Here is a 27,023-nt window from a genome sequence, read left to right as displayed (position 1 = left end):
CATTCCTGTTAATGTTTGTTTATTGTTGCCTTGCAGGGAACAGAATACATGGGCTATTTATATACTTTTTAAAATGCATCAGATTCGAGTTCAATCTTTTACAATTATGAAAAGGGTTCTAAACAATGGATGTATAAAAAAAAATCCTCAAGAAAGTGTAGTGCAAATGATCATTCAAGGAATAAAAGCCTATATTGTGCGTTAACATTTCTTAAAATGCAGAGCATTTTACAAGAGTACAACTGTTTCCACATCTTACAAAAATAGCTCAGTGCATCTGAGTTGATATTTTTGTATTCATGACAACAGATTTATCTGGAGATCTTACATTTCAAACTTCAGAGCAACAGCAGTGTTTTGTAATCGATAGCTCTACAACCCCATTTAGACATGGTTTATTTAATAATGGAACTACACTAAATTAAGAATGAGCTTTCAAGAAAATACACAGTACATTAAATAAAGTGGCCTTCCTATGAATAGGTTGCCTTCACAACTTACTTTTGGGCAAACTAAGTCATTCTGTGCACACTTGAATGGTTCAATGTCACTTACACCAGCAGCACTACTAAACTGTATTACTGTTCAGTTTACAAATACACAGCCAACCATTTGTGATTACCTGCTGATTCTCACTCATAAATGACACCCATTACACACTTATTCATGCAGTCAATGTCAGCCAATTGCATCCTCAATATATATATATATATATAACCAAGTGGAAGAAATTGCAGCTGGTCTGCTTTCTGCCAGCTGTACAAAAATAAAACCCTCATCCAAAACAAGATCTGTTATTTTCATGAAATTAAGCTCTTTTCTTTAGGGGATAATAAAGCTAGTCCATCTATCTTAGCATAGCTGTAGTTTGTAACCGAAGTAGTGCATACTTCATACGTTCTCATTGCTTTAGTTGTCAGCAAAATAAATGATCAGTATTTCATACTCAACATCTCTTTAAAACAATACTTTACTACAAAGATAGCGGTCAAAAACATTTGTTTTTATACTAAAACGTTTGCACATTTTCTTTTTGCTGTGCGTTTCAGCTGACCGTATTACAGTCAAGATGAATGATACTTTCATAACATCACAATGAGGTGTAGCGATGTTGAAACATCTGGTGCTGCTCTTCACAAAGGTAAGTCTCCATATTACATCTGTTGTACAGGAAATAGTGGCACTCATTATTTACCTCGGATTGGCTTCTGCACCACTGAAGAAAATTTCGGATGACAGTAGTGAATTAACCAGAAACCAAAACGAGGTGTTTACGAAGATCAGGTAACTAAAAGTTTCCTAGCCCAGTCAGGTGGTTTACTGTGGTATGGCGTTCTTGTGCTGCTTAATGGATCACAGGAAGCTGCAGCCTCTACTGTTGCTTCTTGTAGCAGCTCTTCATCCACACAGGGTTCTTCGTTGTACGGATTCTCTAGAAGCTTTAGCACCTGTCTAACCTAATAGAACAAGATAGATCATTGAGCAATCTAAAACTAGCTCGCAGTAAAATTAGCCCAACCAGATCTAAAAGTCAATATTTCTAAATAATTTTAAATGCTCGCTTTTGATTAGCTAATTAAACTTTTTGATAGAATTTTCCTTTGCACTACTGCCATTTAACAAACATTTCTAAGAATTGGCCAATTTAATTGTTTCTATCAGTAAACGTGCAAAGTGAAAAAATTATTTGTTGATATTATAATAAATCATCTAAATCATTGAAGACTATTTCATTTTGAGAGTCCATGCAATTTGAATACTTGTTGGTGACAGTTTAAATAAACTTCATAGGGTTAGCATAAGAAACGCTGAATGTGATGCTTCCTGTAACCCTGTAATCTGCAAACAGGATTTGATTGAGAACATGGAGGCAGTTTGAGGAAAATATAGAAAATGGTATTTTCAGTGGCAAATATTCTCATTCTCCCTCCACTATCATAAGAAAATATCCACTTGTAGGGGAAACTCTTATAATAATATTTTCTTGCAAATCTCATGGAGACTCAACATGCCAGATCAGGATTCTGAGATCGCAACTGACTCAAAAGTTGAAAAATTAAAAATAAATCGAACAGGAAATGTTACTTGTGGAAAAAAAAAACATATATATTGATCTGAACCATGGATTTGAATTAATAATGGCATACTCACCACAACTTTGTCTATTTATTAATTTAGCCCCGAAACGTGCAGAAAAACTAATTTTCTAGACAGAATTCCCAAAATAAATTAGCAAGGAGAGTTTATGGAACAAGTTCCTGAAACACAGATGCTGTGCAATCAATGCAACCCTCAGGTTAAGCCTTAGCAAATTTGGCAGCTTTAAATTAGCACCATCACTGGCTGCAAGAATTGCACATCTTGCGAAAAAAAAACACCCAGTTATATAAAAGCAACTTTGATCGAATCTGAAGTTCCAGTACAATTTAAGGAGGGCAGAAGATTGTACAAATGAGTTTTTGGGAGATGCTGATTACCTGCTCAAAACCTGGCTTTTGGCATCTTTGTAGAATCTTGGGAAAGGGGTCAGGCAGATTATAAAGCAAGAAATAGAGTCAGGAAGTGATAATTAGTTTGTACAAAGCACTGATGGATCACTATCTTCATGGATCCTTATTTTGTACAGTACAGGGCACCGTACCACTCGCCTTAGAGGAAGTGCAAAAAATGGGATAAGGCACCTGAGCTATAAGGAAGGACAAAAGCTACAAAAGAGGCTTACAGCAGAAAAAGGGCAACTTACAGGTGATTTTAATTAGGTATTTAAGATCTTGAAGCAAATAGATAAGCTCATCCAGAGCACTGTTCAATGTTAACAAAAGCTCAGGAAAGAAAAGCAATTAATATGCAACTTCTTAAACATACATTGTGTATCTGTAGAATAGCCAATCAAGAAAGGATCCTTTAAATTTCAAGAAAGTAACATATAAGTAAGTGACAAATGTAGATCTAAAGAAAGACTTAAGCTTTTATAGTGCCTTTCACAACCTTAGGATATCCCAAAATACTTTATAAGCAAATAAATATTTTTGAAGTGTAATCATTGCTGTAACATAGCAAATAAACTACTGACGTTCATAAGGGATAAAGTGGGCTGGGAAGTCCATGACCTTTTGGGTCTGATCAACTGAAATGATATTTTCTGCTTCTGTACAAGTGGGGGTGGGGGGAGGTGGGGGGTGGAAAACAGAGGATAATTTAAATACAAGTAATGACGGATATTTGGGAACAATGGTCTCCTGGAGATTGCTTGATTCTTTTCTGGTGCCAAGAAGGAATTTCCTGCAGATTTTCCATGAGATTGGCTGCAGGTTTTTTGCCTCTGCTAACAGGTAAGCATTATACTAAAATAGTTAACAGCTTTCATTTAGTAGAGCATCAACACTGCATGGACCTGTTAGGCTGAATGGTTTGTTTCTGAGCTGTAAATGCTTTGTAAGACACCTTATATCTTGCATCAAATTGGCCTTACTTTAATTTTGTAAAGTGTTAATTTTTTTTAAAATTCATTTGCAAAGGATTTTTTTTGCACAATGTTTGAAATCAATTTAGTGAAATTTACCCACCTCTGAGAAATCACCATTCTCTGCAGCGGTGATTGCATTCTGTGCAATATAATTTCTCAGAATAAATTTTGGGTTGTTTGAATTCATCACCTTCACACGTTCAGTGTTTAGTTCAGCAATGTCATCAACACCTTCTGCTTCATTCTCCAAACGAGAGCTGAAAGGAAACAAAACAAAACAAGTACATGACATCTTTTCAGGCATATCACCACACTGAAAGCCCAAAGCTGAATGTTCATAAATACCAACTCAGTATCTTAACCTTTCGAAAACAGGAAGGACATTAACTAAAATGAAGGATAGCACAGGAGAGTTAACATGGAAATTACATCTCATATTAATGCTTGATCTTTATACAAACAAATCAGAGAAATTTTAAAAATATAGAAACCCGTGAGTTTTCTGGAATTTAAATATTCAATTCAATCTGGAGTACTGCGTACAATATTGGTCTCCTTATTTAAGGAAGGATGTAAATGCACTGGAGGCAGTACAGAGAAGATTTACTAGAGTAATACCTGGAATGGGCAGGCTGTCTTACGAGGAAAGATTGGACAAGCTAGGCTTGTATCTGCTGGAATTTAGAACAGTAAGAGGCAACTTGATTAAAACATATAAGATCCTGAGGGGTCTTGACAGGGTGGATGTGGGAAGAACGTTTCTCCTTGTAGAAGAATCTAGAACTAGCGGTCACTGTTTAAAAATAAGGGGTCGCCCATTTAAGACCGAGATGAGGAAAACATTTTTCTCGGAGGGTTGTGAGTCGTTGGAATTCTCTTCCTCAAAAGGCAGTGGAAGCAGAGTCTTTGAATATGTTTAAGGCAGAGGTAGACAGATTCTTGATAAGCAGGGGGGGTGGAAGGTTATCGGGGGTAGGTGGAAATGTGGAGTAATCAGTTCAGCCATGAACTTATTGAATGGCGAAGCAGGCTCGAAGGGCCGAGTGGCCTACTCCTGCTCCTAATTTGTATGTTCGTAATTCATTACAAAATGAATACAGAGTGGCTTCGTCACATTTTGTGAGCTTGTTAATCATTAAGTAAACTGTACCATTATTCATAAAGATTGTACTACACAGATACAAGAGGCACAAACTATGACTTACTCATAAGAGATCCCCAGTGTTCAGCCTTTACAAAACATACATCTGCATGAATACTCAGTCATTTTTTTATATTTAAAAATTGATTTTTTTCCCCCTTCCTCCCAGTGCTGTCTCAATCTAGAGTTCAGTACCATGGGTGCTGGCAGACTTGGGCACTTTGCATAATATTCTTTCTCCACATCTGATCTTGGACAAAGATTAGCAGCAGGCAATCTGACTATTCAATCCTATTCTTAACCAATGTCTAAACAACTTACCACCAGGAGTCACGAGATAGGAAACAGAAATAGGGAATCAAATTGTTTCTCCCTTTGCCACATGGCCCCACCTCCCCCCAACCAAAGATCAAGCTCTTTGCCACTAACTGCAACACCCCACATCTGTTCCAGCCAACACATGTAAAAACAGGAATCAATTCTGGGCATTCTGGTCTGTGTGTCTTTCTGCTATTCTGGGAAGTTGTCTTCAACTAACAGAAGTCTGGGAGAAATCTAGAAGTTCTTTTTAATTTAAAGAAAAAATTGTTTCATGGGATGTGGGCATCGCTGGCAATGCCAGCATTTGTTGCCCATCCCTAATTGCCCTTCAGTAGGTGGTAATGAGTTGCATTCTTGAACCACTGCAGTCCATCTGGTGTGGGTACACCCACAGTGCTGTTAGGGAGGCAGCTCCAGGATTATGATCCAGTGACAGTGAAGGAACGGTGATATATTTTCAAGTCAGGATGGTGTGTGGCTTGGAGGGGAACTTGCAAATGTTGGTGCTCCCATGTGTCTGTGGCCTGTGTTCTTATAGATGGAAGAGGTCACGGGTTTGGAAGGTGCTGTCGAAGGATGTGTGGCGAGTTCCTGCAGTGCCTTTTGCACATGGTACACACTGCTGTCACTGCACATCGGTAGCGGAGGGAGTGAATGTTTAAGGTGATGGATGTGGTGCTGATCAAGCGGGCTGCTTTTTAAATTTTATTTTAGCATACTTTTTTTCTGTAAAGTTGCAGTCTCTAACCTGTACTTTTGTAGCCAGTCTGTCCAAGCTTTCTTGTGTTTGCTTAGTAGCTCTTCGGTTGTCATCTTCTGCAACTCAGAGAAGTGTTCTATGCGATCCAACTCCTTAGCAATTCCTTCTTTGTTGCCAAGCAGGTCAAAGAGCTGTGGACTGGACTGGGACAGTGCCAGCAACATGGACAGCTGCCTATGCAGGATGGTCAGAGCACAAGGTCAGAATCTGAATAAACCATGTCATCTGGGAGGAATAGTTTTTGTTCCTTTGGTCACTTTTGACAAATTGAAATCATCTAACACATGGCAATAAAAATACTACAAAGTGATCTTAATTTGAAAACTACTGATGATTACAACACAGCTTACTAGATATACCAAGTGTGTAAAATAATGATGTTACAAGTAAACCTTCTATAAATCTTAAAAAACTGTTTCATAACCTAGGTTTTGAAATATAGTCAGAATTTAAAAATGCATTCTACATTCTTACCGTGGATCCATACTTGGTGCAAAGGCCAGTTTTAGCTCTTCCAACGATGCACATTGCTCTATCAGCTTTTCAAGAAATTCTGCCAGCGTGAAAAAGGTGGAAATTCCAGGAAACGGAAACTCACTAAGTAAACGGAAAGTGTTTGTAAAATCTGCACCTGAATGAAGCAAACAGAAGTTATTAAATAGGAGCTTGCAGTTTTAATTCATTTAATTATTATTCTCTGTACAAGTACTACAGCAAACATATGAATAAATCTACATTTAACGTGGTTACAACTAGGAGCCCATGCAATATGTATCTGATTAAGTGCATTGGCATTTAGGATTTGGAAGGAAATCTGAACAGCACAAATGAGATATAAAATCTCTGGCACATATGGATGGATCACTCATCCTGCTTCTGTAATCACTCGTTCTCTCACACAGGAGATTATTAGAGAAGATAATGGGTTTGGAATTTAGAGGAGCATAGCAAATTGGATTAAGAATGGTTTAGATGGGAGAAAACAGAGTAAGAGTTAAGGGCAGTTTTTTGTGTATGATTTGGATAAAGATTTAGAGGGGGTGCTGTCAACATTTGCAGTTTATACCAAAATAGGAAATATTGATAATTCTTTATAAGAGCTGAGGAAGCTTAGAATTTTCATACTAACCTGTTATTTGGAAAACATGCAACAGCTCAGAAACTAACTCCTCATCTTCTGCCTTCTCACATCGAAGAAGTCCCAATTTTTTTCTCATCTTTTGCTGGTAGTGTTGCTTGAACTCTGCATTATATTCCTCCTCAATGATAGACTGACTCTCCTCCAGGGGCAGCTCAGGAACCAAGGCCTCTGCCAGTTTACTCAGATTCCATTTACAGATTTCAGGCTGTTGGTTGTATGCATAGCGGCCTCTATTATCAGAACCATTACATATATAATCCGGATCAAACCTTTAATGGTTGGAAGGAGAAATGGGCATTACATGAATCATGCTGGTACTTTTTATGTTAAGTTTGCAGTACAATGTATTACTAAATTCAACTGTCCATTATCATACCTGGATTATATGTACATTGAAAAGTAACACCACCATATGTGCAAAAGCTTCATCAAATATATGCACAAATGCACATGCACTTCAGAAAATACAAGTGTAATTTCTTGGAATTCCAAAAAGAAAAACTGATCTAAAACAGAAGTATTACAGCAATACTACAATTAAATGAATGTTGTCACGGAACTGTTTTTTTCCCCTCTGTTCAAAACAGTGTGCCTTTAAAACTGAGCACAGTGTGCCAGCAGCTGCACATGTTTCCTAGGCCACAGCAGGAGTGGGAAAAGATCACATGGTGTACTGTAATTTTTAACTGTGGATAAAGACTGGCTTCAACTGGTTTGAACTAGAGTCCAGCAAAGCATGCTCTGAAGGAAGAAGCTGTCTATTTCCCTTAGCAGGAAAATCTACATTTACCTTCAAGCTCTGTATTGCCTATGTAGAGAACAAAACACCCTGGGAAAAAAGAACATTTGTCTTCAAGAGGGACTCTCTGTCATTTGTTTGTGTTTGCGAAAATTCTCAGTAAAGTTACGACTGAAAAACTACCAATTTTAGAATCCAAAAATAGACCTGTGGCTACACTCCCTGTTAAAAGAACTGTGTGACATCTGCTGCAACTGAAGTGCTTTGAATGCCTATCTATGAAAAGACTGTTTTGTCGAATTCGCCTAGAGACTTAGCGTGGCATCTGATTGTTCTAATCTGGGACACCCCACCAACCAGGAATGTAACTCACCAGGACTTACAACCCAGCTACTTATTTTATTGCTAAGAAATATGATTTTTAAAAACTGATTAACTGTTGATTTTTGAATATATGTGTGTATGCATTAGGGAGGAGAAAATAAGAAGTTATAAAGTCTTCAGACATAAATTTATCTTAATAGTGTTTAAGATTTAGTTTATTAATAAATAGTTAATTTGCTGTTGTTTAAAGATACCTGGTTTGGTCTGTTTTATTTTGAGGGTTACTAAAGTGTTTGATTTGGTTAATTTCCGGTAGGTGGGAAAACTTTAATAATATGCTGCGACATGTGGAGTATTGGGACTGAATTGACAGTGCATTACTCCCGCCTCGGTCGTAACAATGTAAAGCATGTTTCATTTTTTACTACATAATGCAATTCAAAATATGGATTAGGTCACAGGAGACTTTATCAATTTAATGAATTTGTTTTGTTTATTAGTTGAGTATTAATGTTGGGCTATGAAAGGTGTTCCATTTTGGTATCCAGTGTGATTACCAAGCACTTCCAGGTCAGGTATAATACAGTCAGGTGTACAGTAAAATTCTTTCTCCAATAACCCATAATGTGCATCAGTGGCAAACACAGAGAAACAGTCCCCACCGACAAGATTGTCATGTTTTTGGAAAACATTTCACCGAGAGATCACCAATTTAGTGCCAAATTAGGGGACACATGCCCACCAGCAAGTGGATTCAGCTACTCCAACTACGTGACAAGTAATGAACAGAAAGCTGAAAAAGTTAGGGCTTTCCTCATTAAAGCCAAGGTCAATAGATAATCTGATAGAAGTCTTCAATATTACAAAATGATATGGATAATGCAAGTAATGATAAATCGTTTCCACTGGTCAATGAGATGGTAACAACTGGGCACAAATTTTAGATGATCCCAAAAAAGCTGATTAGAATGTGAAACACTGTCACATACCATTGTTGAAGCATTAGATAAATTCCTTTAAGAGAAAACATTAATTACAGGGATCGAGCAGGAGAATTTGAACGAAGTAGCTCATGTGGAGAAAAACACCAGCTTGAACGGGCCCATTTCCCATTTTTGTGGTGTAATTCTAACCCAGGTTTAACTAGATACTCATCAGAGCTAAGTCACTTTACCTTAGATACCATCCAGTTGAATCATTGCTGAACCCCCTTCCAAAGATAGTATAGATCCTTTCAATAGTGGTGACCAAATCAGAGCACAACACTCCAAATGAGGCCTGTCCAGTATTCTGCAGAGTAATCACAACTTCTTCTATTTATACTCTACACCTCTCACGATTTAACCGATTTTCTCATTTGCCTTCTTGATCCCTTTTTTCACATAGTAGCTAGCTGTTAATGACTTATTGATCTGGACCCATATTTTGCTCTACAACCACCAATGCTTCTACATTTAGACTATAATTCATTCTTTTGCCTAAACTGTATTATCTTGTGCATTTAGGTTAATCTGCAGTCATAGCTCTGTCCACTTATTTAATATATCCGCTGCAATTCTTGTTCTTCACAATTCATTGATATGTGATATGCACAGAAATATCACTGTACGATGACACTTCAATACAGCTAATGACCAAGTGAGAAAGGGGTCTAGGGTTCCCTCTCAGCCTTCACCTGGTCTTACCGTAACAGGATTTAATTCTAAACACACCGGTTTTTTTCAGCTCCCCCTTAGTGAATCCTTGTTCACTAACTTCCAAGTTTAAGGCAAAGAAACTAGCCAAACAGGTTTCTTAGGTATAAAGAAAGAGGGTTGAACTTTATTAAACTTAAACTCTAATACACAACACGTCCATGCTAGCATGCATACCCGATGCACACATGCAGACAGAGACAGAAAATAGAAGAAATAAAGTGGAAAGGTTTGAGGCAATATCTGAAGATGGTCTTGGTAACTGTTCTTTGAGCCCGCTGTAGAGTCCTTGATTGTGGTAGGTCTTGCTTTTCGTTGGGGCCCAGTATTCTTCTTAAACCTTGTTTGATGTAGGAGACTTTTCTCTCATGTCCTCAGTGGGTCCAGAGGCTTGTGAGAAAGAGATGGGAGCAGATAGGAGATGTCTTCTCACTCCAGGAGCAAACAGTCTTTTCAGAGTTCAAAAACTCTGTGGCTAGTTCAAAAAACCCTGGATCAGGCATGTGACCAGCTGGTTTAACCAGTCCTGGCTTTTGTGGATTGTATCACCTTAGCAGTCTCTGGATTGCTCTTCCTTGCACCTTCAATGTCTGGTGATCCAAATCCCTTGTGGGTTGAATGTGTCAGGGAATGGTCCTTTTGTCTCCACAAGCACACTGTCTCTTAGTATACAAATGTTTTTCAGGTAAGTGCGTGGCAGCCCTTGTAACAGGCCTTCTCTTCTTCCCAGCAAGTTTAAAATCAATGCTCACATGACAGGATTAATATGCCTCATTCCTGGCAGGTTGGGGCCTGTATGACCTCCACAACCAGCAGAATGAAATGCGATCTGAGAAAAGGGTCGAGAGAGAAAATATAAGATACAGGAAAAAGCATGCGAGTCTGTCTCTCTGTCAGTCATTCACATTTATTCATAAATCCTAAGACTTATTACAGCCTGTCTTTTCTTGGTAGCAGTGTTGCTTTAAACTGCCCTTTCTTTGGCATCCCTATTAACATATGGTTCTTTGGGGAAGTTTTTCTTCAATTTGCACATTTCCATGACAGCCTCGGGTGTCTTTGAGATGGTTACGTTTAATGAGCCCGGAGTTGGAATTATTTTTTCTGGGAGAGTCAGTTGCGGGCGGGTCTATCCTGAACTCTCTTGCAGTGCTTTGCTAAGTTATGCAAAGGCTTTCGACTTCAGGGTGGTTCTCTTTTTTTCTGACTGTGGAGGAGGATTCTTTGCTAATCTCCCCTTTGTCATCTGGGCCACTCCTGCCTGCAGGTATTTGTGCAGACTCTACTGCAATCCCAAATGGCACTTTGACTAGGTGAGGCATCACTCTCACGGTTTGTGTGTCCCCTAGAGGTCTTTCTTGGTCTATGCAGGTTCCTGTAAATGCTGTTAGCAACTCTGGTGGGGTGCTTCTCGTGTCTGCATTTACATAGGAGGATATGGGGTCTAACTTTTAAAATTTTTTGGGGTTAGCTGATCGGACAGTAGGGATTTTCATCTGGGATTTCTCCTGGACTTTCGTTAACTTGCCCACCTGGTCGCTTTTTCCCCTTCCCTTTCTAATCTTTTGCCAGCCTTGTGCCTGCCTGTCCCATTTTGTTCTCGGCAGGGGTCCCTTACAGTTCACCAGCCCTCTGCTGGAGGGTCCTCCTAACACACACAGGACTGAGGGGTGCAGGTTTCACTGTAGGTTGGGGTTTCCCCTCAACCTGGCACATGACAACTCCTGCAATACTCCACCACATCTTTGTAGAGTTTTGGCCAGTCAAACTGCTGTCTTATGTGGGCTTTAGTTTTTCATATACCAGCATGTACAGCCACTGTCGTCTTGTGGGCCCTTAATATTTTTCTGTGGCACCACTAACTGGTGATCTACTGTCCACTCCTTGCTCTCAGGTCTGTGAGGAGAACTCCATTCCTTCATCAGTACCTCATTCTTTAAATAGTAGCAGGGTTGCCCTCTGCTTCACTTCAGATTGGGCAGCCTGTGCTAACTCTCGCAACACTGGGTTGGTTCGCTGACCCTCAGCTAGGGAAAATTCATTTAATTTACTCCCTGGGTCTTCTAACTTCCCAAAGAAAGCCTTGGACAGACAGCCCTCATGGTCATCTGCCTGCAGTGTCAATGCAGTCTCCTCGGGGAGTTTGACCATGGCCTGGTTCATTACACATTCAGGGAAACTGCAAGGGACAGTCTCCTGCCACTGCCCTGTCTCTCTGACCTCCTGTGATCTTTCTTTCACTACTGGGGTGGCTACCATCGTTACCCCCGCCAGCTCATTACCCAGGAGCAGGTCAACCCCGTCCACAGGCAAACTAGGGACAATCCCTATGGTCACTTGTCCCAAAACTAGGTCACACTACAGGTGCACCTGGTGTACAGGTACAGGCATACACTGCCCTCCAATACCATTCACCACCATTCTGGTATTCACTGCACTCTCTGGGGGAAAGGTCAGGCCTTTTCCCTGTAAAAGGGATCTAGTGGCACTGTATCCCTGTGAATTACTGTGGGCTTGCTTGCCCCACTAGAGGGGCCAAACCCAAACCCTTCAAACCCAAAACCCTGATAGCCTTCAGGAATCCTCTTAACTTTCCCTGCACTTGCAGTAGTAAACTTCCTGGGTTGCACTCTTACTGCAGTTAAAGCTACAGCTTGCTCTGTTGTGCTCTCCTTCAGGATTCCTTCTTCACTGAGCGGATGTGCCCTGATTAACCCTACAGGTTTTCCCTTTAGTTTCCAGCAGTCAGCTTTTAGATGACCTGCCTTATTACAATGGAAGCCCACAGGTCTCTGGGTCTCACTCCTGCTCACAGCACCTTCCCTTTTGGCTAGAGGAGGGCCCCCTCTGTCTCCAACTTTTCTTTCTCTCCCAGGACTGCTTTCCCAGATTTCCCACCCTTTGTCCTTTTTGGATTTGTGGTGGTGACTAGGAAAAGTTCTCCCCTAGAAACTAAAGCAAACTCATTGGCCAGAATGGCCACTTGCCGGGCACTCTGAACCCGCTGCTCCTTCACATGGGTCTTTATGGAGAGTGGGAGAGAGTGTTTAAATTCCTCTAACAGAATTACTTCTCAGATTCTCATAGCTGAACTGTACTTTAAGAGCCCTCAGCCACTGGTTAAAAGCCAGCTGCTTATTTCTTTCAAACTCCAGATAAGTTTGATTAGCTTGCTTCTTGAGGGTTCTAAACTTTTGGCGATAGATTTCGGGGGTACTAATTCATGTACCCCGAGGACAGCATTTTTTGTCAGTTCATAATTTGATGAACTCTTATCTGACAACAGGGAATAAACATCATGGGCTTTTCTGGTTAGCTTGTGTTGTAATAAAAGAAGCCAGGTCTCAGCTGGCCATTTTAGCTGCCTTGTCAGTTTCTCTAAGGACACAGAAAATCCTTCCACATCTTCCTCATTGAATTTTGGGATTAGTTGAGATGGTTTTTAACAATTCTGTTCCCAGCCCTGAATTACCCTCTTCCAAACTGGGGTTTCTCTGTCGCCCCCGCCCTAGTTAATTCAAGCCACTTCAGCTCTCTTTCTTCGCATTCTTTCTGGAAGGTTCTCTCTCTCTCCTGCCTCTCTTTGTCTTCACGTTCAAAGAACAAAGAACAGTACAGCACAGGAACAGGCCATTCAGCCCTCCAGGCATGTACCGATCTTGATGCCTGTCTAAACTAAAACCTTCTGCACTTCTGGGGACCGTATCCCTCTATTCCCATCCTATTCATTTATTTGTCAAGATGCCTATTAAACGTCGCTATCGTACCTGCTTCCACCACCTCCCCTGGCAGCAAGTTCCAGGCACTCACTACCCTCTGTGTAAAGAACTTGCCTCGCACATCCCCTCTAAACTTTGCCCCTCGCACCTTAAACCTATGTCCCCTAGTAACTGACTCTTCCACCCTGGGAAAAAGCTTCTGACTCCACTCTGTCCATGCCACTCATAACTTTGTAAACCTCTAGCATGTTGCCCCTCCACCTCTGTCGTTCCAGTGAAAACAATCCGAGTTTATCCAACCTCTCCTCATAGCTAATGCCCTCCAGACCAGGCAACATCCTGGTAAACCTCTTCTGTACCCTCTCCAAAGCCTCCACATAGAGATCTATGGACAAACACGCCAAGGTCCCTTTGTTCCTCGGAACTTCCCAGTGTCAGGCCATTCATTGAATACTTCCGTGTCACATTACTCCTTCCAAAGTGTATCTCCTCATACTTTTCAGGGTTAAATTCCATCTGCCACTTTTCTGCCCATTTGACCATCTCGTCTATATCTTCCTGTAACCCAAGACACTCAACCTCACTGTTAACCACTCAGCCAATCTTTGTGTCATCCGCGAACTTACTGATCCTACCCCCCACATAGTCATCTATATCATTTATATAAATGACAAACAGTAGTGGACCCAGCACAGATCCCTATGGTACGTCGCTGGACACTGGCTTCCAGTCACTAAAACAGCCGTCTGTCATCACTCTCTGTCTCCTACAGCCAAGCCAATTTTGAATCCACCTTATCATGTTACCCTGTATCCCATGTGCATTTGCTTTCTTGATAAGTCTCCCATGTGGGACCTTGTCAAAGGCTTTGCTGAAATCCATGTAAACTACATCAAATGCACTACCCTCATCTACACACCTGGTCACATGCTCAAAAAATTCAATCAAATTTGTTAGGTATGATGTCCCTCTAACAAAGCCATGCTGACTTTTCCTAATCAAATTTTGCCTCTCTAAGTGGAAATAGATTCCCTCCTTCAGAATTTTCTCCAATAGCTTCCCTACCACTGATGTGAGACTCACTGGTCTATAGTTCCCTGGCTTATCTCTACAACCCTTCTTAAATAGTGGGACCACATTAGCTGTTCTCTAGTCGTCTGGCACCTCCCCCGTGGCCAGAGAGGAATGACAAATTAGGGTAAGAGCCCCTGCAATCTCCACCCTCGCCTCCCACAGCATCCTGGGACACAAATCATCCGGACCTGGAGATCTGTCCACTTTTAAGCCTGCCAAAACCTCCAATACCTTGTCACTCCCTATGACAATTTGCTCAAGAACCTCACAGTCGCTCTCTCTGAATTCCATATCTACATCCTCATTCTCTTGAGTGAAGACAGATGTGAAGTATTCGTTCAACACCCTACCAATGTCCTCTGGCTCCACCCACAGATTTCCCCCTTGGTCCCTAATAGGTCCTACTCTTTCCCTGGTTATCCTCTTCCCATTGATATACTTATAGAATATCTTGGGATTTTCCCTACTTTTACCAGCCAGAGCTTTCTCATATCCCCTTTTTGCTCTCCTAATTACTTTCTTAAGCTCCATCCTACACTTTCTGTACTCCACTAATGCTTTCATTGATTTGCTCTCCTTGTATTTGCTAAAAGCCTCTTTTTTCCTTCTCATCGTACCCTGAATGTTTCTGGTCATCCATGGTTCTCTGGACATGTTGCTCCTACCTGTTACCCTAGAGGGAACATGTTGGGCCTGTAACCTCCCCATTTCCTTTTTGAATGCCCCCCACTGCTCTTCTATAGATTTCCTGACAAGTAACTCTTTCCAGTCAACCTTGGCCAGATCCTGCCTCATTTTACTAAAATTCGCTCCCCCCCAATTCAAAACCTTTTTTTGCAACTTGTCTATTTCTTTCTCCATAACAAGCTTAAATTGTACCATGTTGTGATCGCTATCACCAAAATGCGCCCCCACCAACACATCAACCACCTGTCTGGCTTCATTCCCAGAAATAGGTCCAGCACTGCACCCTCTACATATTGAGCTAAAAAGTTCTCCTGTATACTTTAAGAACTCCACTCCATCTAAGCCCTTAACACGATGACTATCCCAATTAATGTTGGGAAAGTTTATTTATTTATTTAGAGATACAGCACTGAAACAGGCCCTTCGGCCCACCGAGTCTGTGCCGACCAACCACCACCCATTTATACTAATCCTACACTAATTCCATATTCCTACCACATCCCCACCTGTCCCTATATTTCCCTACCACCTACCTATACTAGGGGCAATTTATAATGGCCAATTTACCCATCAACCTGCAAGTCTTTGGCATGTGGGAGGAAACCAGAGCACCCGGAAGAAACCCACGCAGACACAAGGAGAACTTGCAAACTCCACACAGGCAGTACCCAGAATTGAACCCGGGTCGCAGGAGCTGTGAGGCTGCAGTGCTAACCACTGCGCCGCCCGTTGAAATCACCGAATATAATTACCCTATTATTTTTACACACCTCTGCGAATTGCGCACATATTTGCTCCTCAATTTCCCGCTGACTATCTGGGGGTCTATAATAAACACCTAGCAGTGTGGCTGTCCCTTTTTTGTTCCTAAACTCTACCCATAAAGCTTCATTTGATGCCCCCCTCCAAGATATCATCTCTCCTTACTGCAGTAACTGACTCCTTAACTAATATTGCAATCCCCCCACCTCTTTTACCCCCTCCTTTGTCCCACCTGAAGATTCTATATCCCGGGATACTGAGTTGCCAATCCTGCCCCTCCCTCAACCATGTCTCCTTGATGGCTACTATATCACAATTCCACGTGTCAATCCTTGCCCTTAACTCATCCGTTTTACCTGTAATACTCCTGGCATTTAAGTAGAGGCCATCCATCCTGGTCTTACTCCCTTGAAACTTCCTTCCATTGTATTCCCTCTGACTTGTTTGCTTTCCTGTGTTTAGCTGTGTCCCTATTCTGCTAGGAGTCTGCGTCCATGCCCCCCGCCAAATTAGTTTAAACTCCTCCCAACAGCACTAGCAAACCCGCTAGCAAGGATGTTAGTCCCCCTCTGGTTCAGATGTAGACCGTCCCGCTTGTACAGGTAAAGGCCCTGACTGATGAAGGCAAGCAAGCCGTATGTCTTCTTGACTACCTTATCCACCTGCGTTGCCACTTTGTGATCTGTGGACCTGTACACCCAGATCTCTCTGTCTGTCAATACTCCCAAGGGTTCTGCCATTTACTGTATACTTCCCACCTGTATTAGTCCTTCCAAAATGCATTACCTCACATTTGCCCGGATTAAACTCCATCTGCCATTTCTCTGCCCAAGTCTCCAACCGATCTATATCCTGCTGTATCCTCTGACAATCCTCATCACTGTCCGCAACTCCACTAACGTTTGTGTCGTCCGCAAACTTACTAACCAGACCAGCTACATTTTCCTCCAAATCATTTATGTATACTACAAACAGCAAAGGTCCCAGCACTGATCCCTGCGGAACACCACTAGCCACATCCCTCCATTCAGAAAAGCACCCTTCCACTACTACCCTCTGTCTTCTATGACCGAGCCAGTTCTGTATCCATCTTGCTAGCTCACCTCTGATCCTGTGTGACTTCACGTTTTGTATCAGTCTGCCATGAGGGACGTTGTCAAAGGCTTTACTGAAGTCCACTGCCCTTCCTTCATCAATCATCTTCATCACTTCCTCAAAAAACTCGATCAAGCTGGTGAGACACGATCTCCCCTTCACAAAACCATGCTCCCTCTTGCTAATAAGTCCATTTGTTTCCAAATGGGAGTAAACCCTGTCCCGAAGAATCCTCTCTAATAATTTCCCTACCACTGACGTAAGGCTCACCGGCCTGTAATTTCCTGGATTATCCTTGCTACCCTTAAACAAAGGAACAACATTGGCTATTCTCCAGTCCTCTGGGACCTCACCTGTAGCCAATGGGGATACAAAGATTTCTGTCAAGGCCCCAACAATTTCCTCCCTTGCCTCCCTCAGTATTCAGGGGTAGATCCCATCAGGCCCTGGGGACTTAGCTACCTTAATGTTTTTCAAGACGCCCAACACCTCCTCCTTTTTGATATCAACATGACCCAGACTATCTACACTCCCTTCCCTAGACTCATCATCCACCAAGTCCTTCTCTTGGGTGAATACTGATGCAAAGTACTCATTTAGTACCTTGGCCATTTCCTCTGGCTCCATACATAGATTCCCTGCTCTGTCCTTCAGTGGGCCAACCCTTTCCCTGGTTACCCTCTTGCTCTTTATATATGTATGAAAAGCCTTGGGATTCTCCTTAATCCTGTTTGCCAATGACTTTTCATGACCCCTTTTAGCCCTCCTAACTCCTTGCTTAAGTTCCTTCCTACTTTTATTTATTTTTAATTTTTATTTATTTTCTTTATTTATTTAGAGATACAGCACTGAAACAGGCCCTTCGGCCCGCCGAGTCTGTGCCGACCAAGAACCACCCGTTTATACTAACCCTACAGTAATCCCATATTCCCTACCACCTACCTACACTAGGGGCAATTTACCCATCACCTGCAAGTCTTTGGCTGTGGGAGGAAACCGGAGCACCCGGCGAAAACCCACAAGGTCACAGGGAGAACTTGCAAACTCCGCACAGGCAGTATCCAGAATTGAACCTGGGTCCCTGGAGCTGTGAGGCTGCGGTGCTAACCACTGCGCCACCCTTTATATTCTTTATATTCCTCAAGGACTTCATCTGTTCCCAGCCTTCTAGCCCTTACGAATGCTTCCTTTTTCTTTTTGACTAGGCTCACAATATCCCTCGTTATCCAAGGTTCCCGAAACTTGCCAAACTTATCCTTCATCCTCACAGGAACATGTCAGTCCTGGATTCTAAGCAACTGATGTTTGAAAGACTCCCACATGTCAGATGTTGATTTCCCCTCAAACAGCCGCCCCCAATCTAAATTCTTCAGTTTCTGCCTAATGTTGTTATAGAAATTCCCCCAATTTAGCACTTTCACCCAAGGACTACTCTTATCCTTATCCACAAGTACCTTAAAACTTATGGAATTATGGTCACTGTTCCCAAAATGCTCCCCTACTGAAACTTCAACCACCTGGCCGGGCTCATTCCCCAATACCAGGTCCAGTACGGCCCCATCCCTAGTTGGACTATCTACATATTGTTTCAAGATGCCCTCCTGGATGCTCCTTACAAATTCTGCCCCATCCAAGCCCCTAGCACTAAGTGAGTCCCAGTCAATATAGGGGAAGTTAAAATCACCCACCACAACAACCCTGTTGCTTTTACATCTTTCCAAAATCTGTCTACATATCTGCTCCTCTACCTCCCACTGGCTGTTGGGAGGCCTGTAGTAAACCCCCAACATCGTGACTGCACCCTTCCTATTCCTGAACTCTACCCATATTGCCTCGCTGCATGATCCCTCCGAGGTGTCCTCCCACAGCACAGCTGTGATATCCTCCTTAACCAGTAATGCAACTCCCGCACCCCTTTTACATCCCCCTCTATCCCGCCTTTTTAGTTCCTTCTGGAAGGCTCTCTCTTCTGTCTCTCTCACTTTCCCTGTCCTCCAATTCAAGCTTCCTCTCTTCCAAATGTATATTTGCTAGCAGTACCCTGTATGGGTCTACTTCTAAACCTGCTTCTGCTTCTTCAGATTCAAGGGAAAAATGGTCTGCCACTAGCCTTAGGAGTTCAGACTTCCTAGCCTTGCCACATACAGTAATCTCGCACTGCTCAGCCATTTTTCTCAGCTCCTCCATAGACAGTGCTTTTAACTTATCCCAAGTTACTTCACCTTGGCTTGGGGTGCTACTAGCTTCAGTTGCAGACATGTTAGTATTCAAGCACACACAACCACAAGAAAACTTGTACTGAAACCTTGCTCTTCTTTGGGAACAATTTGGCTTCCCACTTCCAATTCTCTCATTTGTCTGTGGGTAAAATCCACCCAATAACACCCAAATTTCTGTTATGACCAGGTGAGAAGGGGGTCTAGGGTTCCCTCTCAGCCTTCACCTGGGTCTTACCATAACAGGGTTTAATTTTGAACACACCGTTTCTTTAGCTCCCCCTTAGTGAATCCTTGTTCACTAACTTCCAATTATAAGGCAAAGAAACTAGCCAAATAGGTTTTCTCAGGTTTAAAGAAAAAAGGTTGAACTTCATCAAATTAGAGTTGCAAGTTTAGTTACCGCCAATGGATACATGAGGCGCCCACGTGATCATGCATACGCGATACACACATGCAGACAGAGACAAAAAAAAAAGAAATAAAGTGGAAAAGTTTAATGCAATATCTGAAGCTGGTTTTGGTCACTATTCTTCGAGCTCACTGTAGTATCCTTGATTGTAGGTAGGTCTTGCTTTTCGTTGGGGCCCAGTATTCTACTTAAACCTTGTTCAATGTAGCAGACTTTTCTCTCTTGTGGTTCATGTGTCCTCAGTGGGTCCAGAGGCTTGTGAGAAAGTGATGGGAGCAGACAGGATAGGTCTTCTCAGTCCAGGAATAAACAGTCTTTTCCGAGTTCAAAAACTCTGTGGCTAGTTCAAAAAACCCTGGACCAGTCATGTGACCAGCTGGTTTAACCAGTTCTGGCTTTTGTGGATTGTATCACCTTAGCAGTCTCTGGAATGCTCTTCCTTGCACTTTGTGTCGTGATCAAAGTCAGTCATTGTGGCTTGAATGTGTCAGGGAATGGTCCTTTTGTCCGCACAAGCTCTGTCTGTTAGTATGCAAATGTTTTCCAGCTAAGCGTCTAGCAGCCCTAGTAACAGGCCTTCTCTTCTTCCCAGCAAGTTTAAAATCAATGTTCACATGACAAAATTAATATGCCTCATTCCTGGCAGGTGGGGGCCAGCACGACAATACACTACATCACCTTAAGAAGTTACTATGACACATCACAGAGTGAATAGTTCCCCAATTTCTTTTTAACCAAAGAGTTTGACAGCCCAGTTAAATTCATGATTAACTTGAACAAGTATTTAGATTTTTAGCAGATCTAAAACTGATATGTAAACAGTACCTAACATTCTCATAGTCAATAAGAATCCATATTCAGTGAAACAGGGCAAGGGAAAATGCTGAATATCTATGTAAAATTATTGAAGTGATGAGATAGTGTAACTGGCCTATAAAAGACTGCTGCACTAATTTTTAGAATGTTGAAATTCACAAGGAAAAAGACTTTTTAAAAAAAAAAAGTGATCCAAAATCTGCACCTATCTCTGTCTGATAAACAGCACACGGAAAGCAGCCTGGAGAAGGCCGTGGCAGAAAGTTCTTCATCTTGGCTGAAAGAGCAGCATGAAGGCAGGTAGATAAAATAAAAACAGCAAAGTTACTAAATATCTCCCTATGCAACACTTGTTATCATTGGTAACATGACATGTTGTACAACACAGAAACATTCAGCAAGTTCCACTGGCGAAACCTATGACGTGTTCGGCAACTGCATTTGAAACAAAGTTTTAACCAGCAAAATTATAAATTATTCCTAGTTACATTCAAAATCTACATGCCTGTCCATGAAGCCAAATGGTCCATAGTCGATGGTGAGTCCTACGATGCTCATGTTGTCTGTATTCAGCACACCATGACAAAATCCAACACACTGCCAATCAGCAACCAGTCTGGCTGTCCTCTTGGTTATCTGTAGATTTGGTAAAACAGGATCAGCTACATACACAGAGCCTCTTTTAGGTGTATAATAAAAACCATTATTCAATTTTAAGATACACTTCTGCAAAAAGAGCACATTTTGAAATGTACCCAAGTTCTGTAAATTTCTATTCTATTTTCAGTTTTGCATTCAAGGTAGGTACAAGATAGTCTTGGGATACTAAACCATGACAACTTTCATTTTCTCTTTCTATCTACGAGTAGGTTTCCTAGATTAGTTAAATAAATTTTAAGTGAAATAGTCTCCTGTAGGTTGTGTGTAAAACGGAGGGAAAAAATATCAACCTACATGGGACACTAATCACAAAGGCTTTGAAATTATAATTGCCTTTCATTAGCACATTTAAAATGTTTTATACACTGATACAGATGGTGAGCTCACATTATCACTGCATCATTGTGGCATTCAAAGTTGAGTTTACTTTAAATTTTTTTAAAAATGTTTTAAAAAGTCAAAATCAAAGGACTTGGCAGTACTTAACTTACAGGGAAGAATCAACGGTCATACAAATGAGGTATACATGATGTACAGTGGGCATGTGCCATGGAGCTCTAGAGGTGCTAAAATTTCTGAAGGGTAGAAACAGGAGGCTAACAAAGGGAAGAAGATTGATATTCAGGGTGAAGGAGGGGTGAATTTGGATTTAAACAATGCACTAGATATTGTCAAGTATGTCTCTCCTAATAGGAGACACTACAGTCTCTATTGTTCCATTTGGCATAACTAAGATTGGAACTGACAAAGCAGAGTCAGTGATGTTACAACCAGGTGAGGGAGGGGTCTCTGGCTCCCCTTTCGCCTCTTCTCTGGTTTGACCACAACAGGGTTTATTCTTTTAACACAGTGATTTAGCTTACCACCTCAGTGAGCATTTTCTCTTGTTCTTCTAATTATAATTGCAAATGAACCAGACAGGCTTTCTTGAGTTTAAACAATATGCAAGTTTATTAACCTCATCACTCTAAACCAGTTAAAATTACTAAAATACGCTATGCATCACACTCACATTCACTCGAGAGGCACACTGTTACGACCAGGTGAGAAAGGTGTCTAGGGATCTTTTACTGTCTTCAGCTGGTATTTCTGAAACAGTATTTAATTTTAAACACACTGTGTTTTGAGCTCCCCCTTGGTGAATTCTTGTTCACCACTTTCCAATTATAAGGCAAAGAAATGAGCACAACCATGTTTTCTCAGGTTGAAAGAAAAGTGAAATTTATTAAACCTTGAAATTAAACTCACATGCAAATAGGGACAGAAAAGGGAAGAAAAATAAGAGAGGTTTGAGGCAATCTCTGAAGAGGGCTTTTTTTCTGTGCTTCGAACTCGCTGTAGTCCTTGATTGTAGGTAGTCTTGCTTTTCGTTGGGGCCCAGTATTCTTCTTAAACCTTGTTCACTGTAGGAGACTTTTCTTTCCTGTGGTTCATATGTCTTCAATGGTTTCTGAAGCTGGCGAGAGCGAGATGAGAGCAGACAGAAGAGAGGTGTTCTCAGTCCAGGAGCAAGCAGCTTTCTGGGTTTCTTCCTCTCAGCAAGTTCAAATGCAAAATACTGCAACAGTTAGTCATATGACTAAAGTGGTCTGACCACTTCTTCTGTGTATTGAAGAAGCAAGGACGGGGTCCCTTGTTCCAATATTGTCTGCTAGCATGCAAATGTCTTTCCAGTTAGGGGCTTGGCAATTCCTTGTGATAGGCCCTCTTTCTTTCCCAGCCACAATTTTAAGTTTTAATGTTTATGTTGCGAAATAATGTGTGCCTCAGTCTTGGCAGGTGGGGGCCTGCATGACACACACACATACAAATAGATTAAAGAGGGAAAGCAGAGTTGGGAGGTTGAAGTAAAGTCCGTAATAAATGGAATTCAAATATGGAGTCTCAGTGGCTTTAGTTGAAGTTAAAGTCTTGAAGTCCTCGCTGGGTCACGTGCACAATTTGGGCTTGGCTTCTCCGGTTCTGGAAGGCAGGAGAGGAGCTTTACCGTGTTGACTGTAAGGATCCGTAGTCTCTAGGCTTAGTAGCTGCCACCGAGGCTTCTCTGAGACTTTGCTGGAGAGAGAGAGAGAGAGAGAGAGCGAGAGAGATACACACACAATTCACATACTCGGAGTTGCACAGGCAGTCATGTCATGTAACCACCTCTGTTTGAAAAAGCACCTTCTGGAATGATCTTTGAAATTCAAGGCTGTTCAGACATACTTGGTGGGGGAGGAGGGGGGTTGGCTCTTTCAAAACCAATGGGTGTCGATGGCTTTTGACAATCAACATTGACAAAACCATTCTGGGTAATTTAATCAGAGAGTACCCCGTTGTTCTGGCTAGACTGGGTAATCACCTCCGTCTCCAGTCGGCCTTTGGCTTTTCATGTGCAAATTCACGCATGGCCATCTTCAGCTGCTCTGTTCTTCTTTTCAAAAGTTATTTGTGATAATGTCCAGTAAAAGTCTCAGGCAAAGTTCCATACGACAAAATTAATATTTCCACGTGGCATGTGGGGTTTCCATTACAGTGCTTTAATGCTGAGCTGTCATGATAGGCAGCATTCTACCCCACTTGTCTACCTGCAGAATAACCATTCAAAATAGGTTGGCTGTATCTTTAACAAATATTGTGTCTTTCCTTTTCTTTCTGATGCATCAACAAAGCTTTGACCTTCATATCATGTATATGGAAGGGAATCTGGATGAATTTTGCCCTTCCTAATACAGAGATGCAAGCACCTCCACCTCCCTAACTATTCCCAGCTGAAATCAGCTAACTAACCTGATATGAACCAAACTTGGAATCTTCCTGGCCGCTTTGATTCAGATTTGTAATGTGCAATAATAACATCATGGGGCAGGATGTCAGAAATGCTCCATCCATCAATATTGGCGACCACGCTCTGGAAGTGGTTCAAGAGTTCACCTACCTAGGCTCAACTATCACCAGTAACCTGTCTCTAGATGCAGAAATCAACAAGCGCATGGGTAAGGCTTCCACTGCTATGTTCAGACTGGCCAAGAGAGTGTGGGAAAATGGCGCACTGACACGGAACACAAAAGTCCGAGTGTATCAGGCCTGTGTCCTCAGTACCTTGCTCTACGGCAGCGAGGCCTGGACAACGTATGCCAGCCAAGAGCGACGTCTCAATTCATTCCATCTTCGCTGCCTTCGGAGAATACTTGGCATCAGGTGGCAGGACTATATCTCCAACACAGAAGTCCTTGAAGCGGCCAACATCCCCAGCTTATACACACTACTGAGTCAGCGGCGCTTGAGATGGCTTGGCCATGTGAGCCGCATGGAAGATGGCAGGATCCCCAAAGACACATTGTACAGCGAGCTCGCCACTGGTATCAGACCCACCGGCCGTCCATGTCTCCGTTATAAAGACGTCTGCAAACGCGACATGAAATCGTGTGACATTGATCACAAGTCGTGGGAGTCAGTTGCCAGCATTCGCCAGAGCTGGCGGGCAGCCATAAAGACAGGGCTAAATTGTGGCGAGTCGAAGAGACTTAGTAGTTGGCAGGAAAAAAGACAGAGGCGCAAGGGGAGAGCCAACTGTGCAACAGCCCCAACAAACAAATTTCTCTGCAGCACCTGTGGAAGAGCCTGTCACTCCAGAATTGGCCTTTATAGCCACTCCAGGCGCTGCTTCACAAACCACTGACCACCTCCAGGCGCGTATCCATTGTCTCTCGAGATAAGGAGGCCCAAAAGAAAGAAACTAATAGTATACACTAGTACACAGTTAGCAGTAACAGAACATATAGTGATTTAAATAAAAATCCACATCCACTCAATCAGTGATCACTAAATTTATGGTACACAAGAGCAAAAACTAAATGTAAACAGCGTTGTATTCTATGGCAGAGTTATTTATTTCACAAATTCTTACCTCTCTGAAGAAAGCAGCATTTCGCTGCACCTTGTTTTGGGAATGTGCACTCTGAATTTCAGGATAGAATGTCCCAATAACATAGTCAAGCATTTGAATTCGAATATCATTTCTACCGCAACTAGGTCCCTTTCGACCTGTATGTTCATCCATAGGTTTAAATATCTCAAAGGATCCAAATCTGATTTTAAAAATTAAAAACAAGTGAATGAATTAAGAGGTGAATTTAATATATGATAAATTCTGAAAACTTACACAGATCACATCAAAAACAGAAATCCTAATACCGTAAAAATGTAGAAGCAATACGAAGGACAATAGTGCATTTTTCATATTTTGGATGTCCATCATACAGCACATCCCTAATGACTTTAGAATCAGATGTTACGCAAGTTCCCCCTCGTGTTGTTGGAATTCCCAGATGGAACATGGCCTCACTGCAGAGAAATTCTCGGATACTGGAGCGAAGCACTTTTCGACCATCTGATTGCCTGTCGAAAATAAATTTGAACATAATCCAGATTATGAACTCCACTAGATTCAAATGCAAGATTACTATATAAAATACTATATACAACTATAAGCCAACATGAAAACCTGTAGTAGGTTTATACTTAAACAGATGCATTGCACTACAACAACAAAATTTATATAGTACCTTAGCAGGGCAAAATATTCCAAGGCATAATCTGAAAATGGATGAAGAGCCAAAGGAGATATTAGGAAGGCTAATCCTAAAGCTTGGTCAAAGAGGAGGGCTTTATGATTGGTCTTTAATGAGGAGGAGATGGAGAGGCTGAGGTGCTTAGTCAGGGAATTCCGGAGTATGGGGCCTAGGAAGGCACAGCAGTCAACGATGCGATGGGGTGGTGCAGTTGCATGAAAATCCAGAGAAGAAGCAATGGAGTTCAGCGAGGGGTTGTAGGTGTTAAAAATATGGAGGGGTGAGGCCATGGAAGGAAAAACGAGAATTTTAAATTGACAGTGTTACAAGAATCAGAAGCTAATACAGGTAAATAAGCATGATTTAACAGACAAGAGTGTAGGAGCTGGCATCAAGAATACATCATGTACTAAACTCTGTACTATAACTGTCTGTCTATTTACATCTGTATTTATCTAAAACAGATATAAACTTTGCTCCCAAGATAACAATTCAGCAGGATAGTTATATTTTGCCACTTGCATCAATTATGTCACATATTTACAAAAAAAAAATCTTGCATTTATATCCTCCACGTAAGAAAAGTCAAGAGTGCTTAATGGATAGAAAATGAGCTGGAAAAAGAGGAATGCGGCCTTGTATGAACTTATTAACTGTTTCTCGCACTGGGGAACAGACACCAGATAGGCCTGCAACAGGCCTCCAAGAGTCAAAACACAGGAGGCCCAACAGCACGCCCCTGAGGCCCGACTTCATGTAAACACGTCCTTAAAATGGTTAAGATTCCTGTCTTCAAGTCCATTCTAGTTTGTAAAGGTTGTATTGACCTGGAGTAAGGGGTGGATCCAGCTCCTTTGATCTGCAGCTCCCACCTCTGCCCCTTAACATTGACCACCTCCCCCAGGTACATTGCTGCGCCGTCACCCAGCTGCCCGGCGAAGTTGCCGAACTGGTGGCCGCAGTAGCAGTGAGCGGCGGGTTCCGAGCCCGGCAGCTCCCGGTTGCCGCTGAAATACTCGGCCAGCTCCTGCTCCGACACCTCCAGGTCCGGCTCCAGGAGCCCGAGGGCCGGCAGCGAGCAGGCGACCAGCCGGGGTCGCTCCACCGGCGCCGGTCTGACCCGGGAGAAGCAGGCGCCCGGCACCTGGCGAGAGCCGCACTCGTCGGACGGGTCGAGGGGCAGCGAGCGCAGCGCCAGGTTGTCGAAGCGGAGGCTCACGCTGCCGCTCGTCCCCATAGCCTGGCCGGCCGCCACTATAACACCGTTCCTGCTCTTCAATCCGCTGTCAAGGTGAGTGTATCGATAGGGGAAAGAGCGAGCAATATAGCGAGCCCCAGCCGCTGCCATACACAGCTTGGGCAACAAAGTAACCACGCCGTTTATCCACCAGGGAGCAACCCCCGATACATTCACTTCCGAGAGAGCTTATTCCTGCCGCTAAC

The 27,023-nt window shown here is 42.2% G+C and overlaps 1 protein-coding gene across 3 annotated transcripts; it reads right to left on the bottom strand.

The window, feature by feature from the left end:
- On the bottom strand, positions 1-27,023 carry selenoo1 (selenoprotein O1). Of its 3 annotated transcripts, none has more exons than XM_068059158.1 (9): positions 26,408-27,020; positions 25,204-25,407; positions 24,917-25,097; positions 20,873-21,003; positions 6,818-7,098; positions 6,163-6,319; positions 5,677-5,862; positions 3,567-3,723; positions 1-1,457 (listed from the first exon to the last, which is right to left on the bottom strand). In XM_068059158.1, the coding sequence occupies exons 1-9, from the start codon at positions 26,926-26,928 to the stop codon at positions 1,272-1,274; spliced, it is 2,004 nt and encodes a 667-aa protein (XP_067915259.1). In that variant the 5' UTR covers positions 26,929-27,020; the 3' UTR covers positions 1-1,271. The 3 variants fall into 3 exon arrangements, with proteins under 3 accessions (XP_067915259.1, XP_067915260.1, XP_067915261.1); XM_068059159.1 differs by having other exon boundaries at positions 1,281-1,457; positions 26,408-27,021; XM_068059160.1 differs by lacking the exon at positions 1-1,457 and adding an exon at positions 2,412-2,513 and having other exon boundaries at positions 26,408-27,023.

Source organism: Heterodontus francisci, chromosome 27, assembly GCF_036365525.1.
Source record: "Heterodontus francisci isolate sHetFra1 chromosome 27, sHetFra1.hap1, whole genome shotgun sequence".
NCBI classification, from domain to species: domain Eukaryota; kingdom Metazoa; phylum Chordata; class Chondrichthyes; order Heterodontiformes; family Heterodontidae; genus Heterodontus; species Heterodontus francisci.
The sequence above is the reverse complement of the archived record's forward strand: the minus strand, read 5'-3'. Positions and strand labels throughout refer to the sequence as shown.

What these genes read in the sequence shown, in the direction of transcription:
- selenoo1 (XM_068059159.1), bottom strand. Translation starts at nt 26,928, where the DNA reads ATGGCAGCGGCTGGGGCTCGCTATATTGCTCGCTCTTTCCCCTATCGA. An exon ending in ATGCTGCTTTCTTCAGAGAG is followed by an intron (nt 21,004 to 24,916) that starts GTAAGAATTTGT and finishes CCAAATCTACAG; the next exon opens with ATAACCAAGAGGACAGCCAG. An exon ending in AGAATGGTGATTTCTCAGAG is followed by an intron (nt 1,458 to 3,566) that starts GTGGGTAAATTT and finishes TTGTTCTATTAG; the next exon opens with GTTAGACAGGTGCTAAAGCT.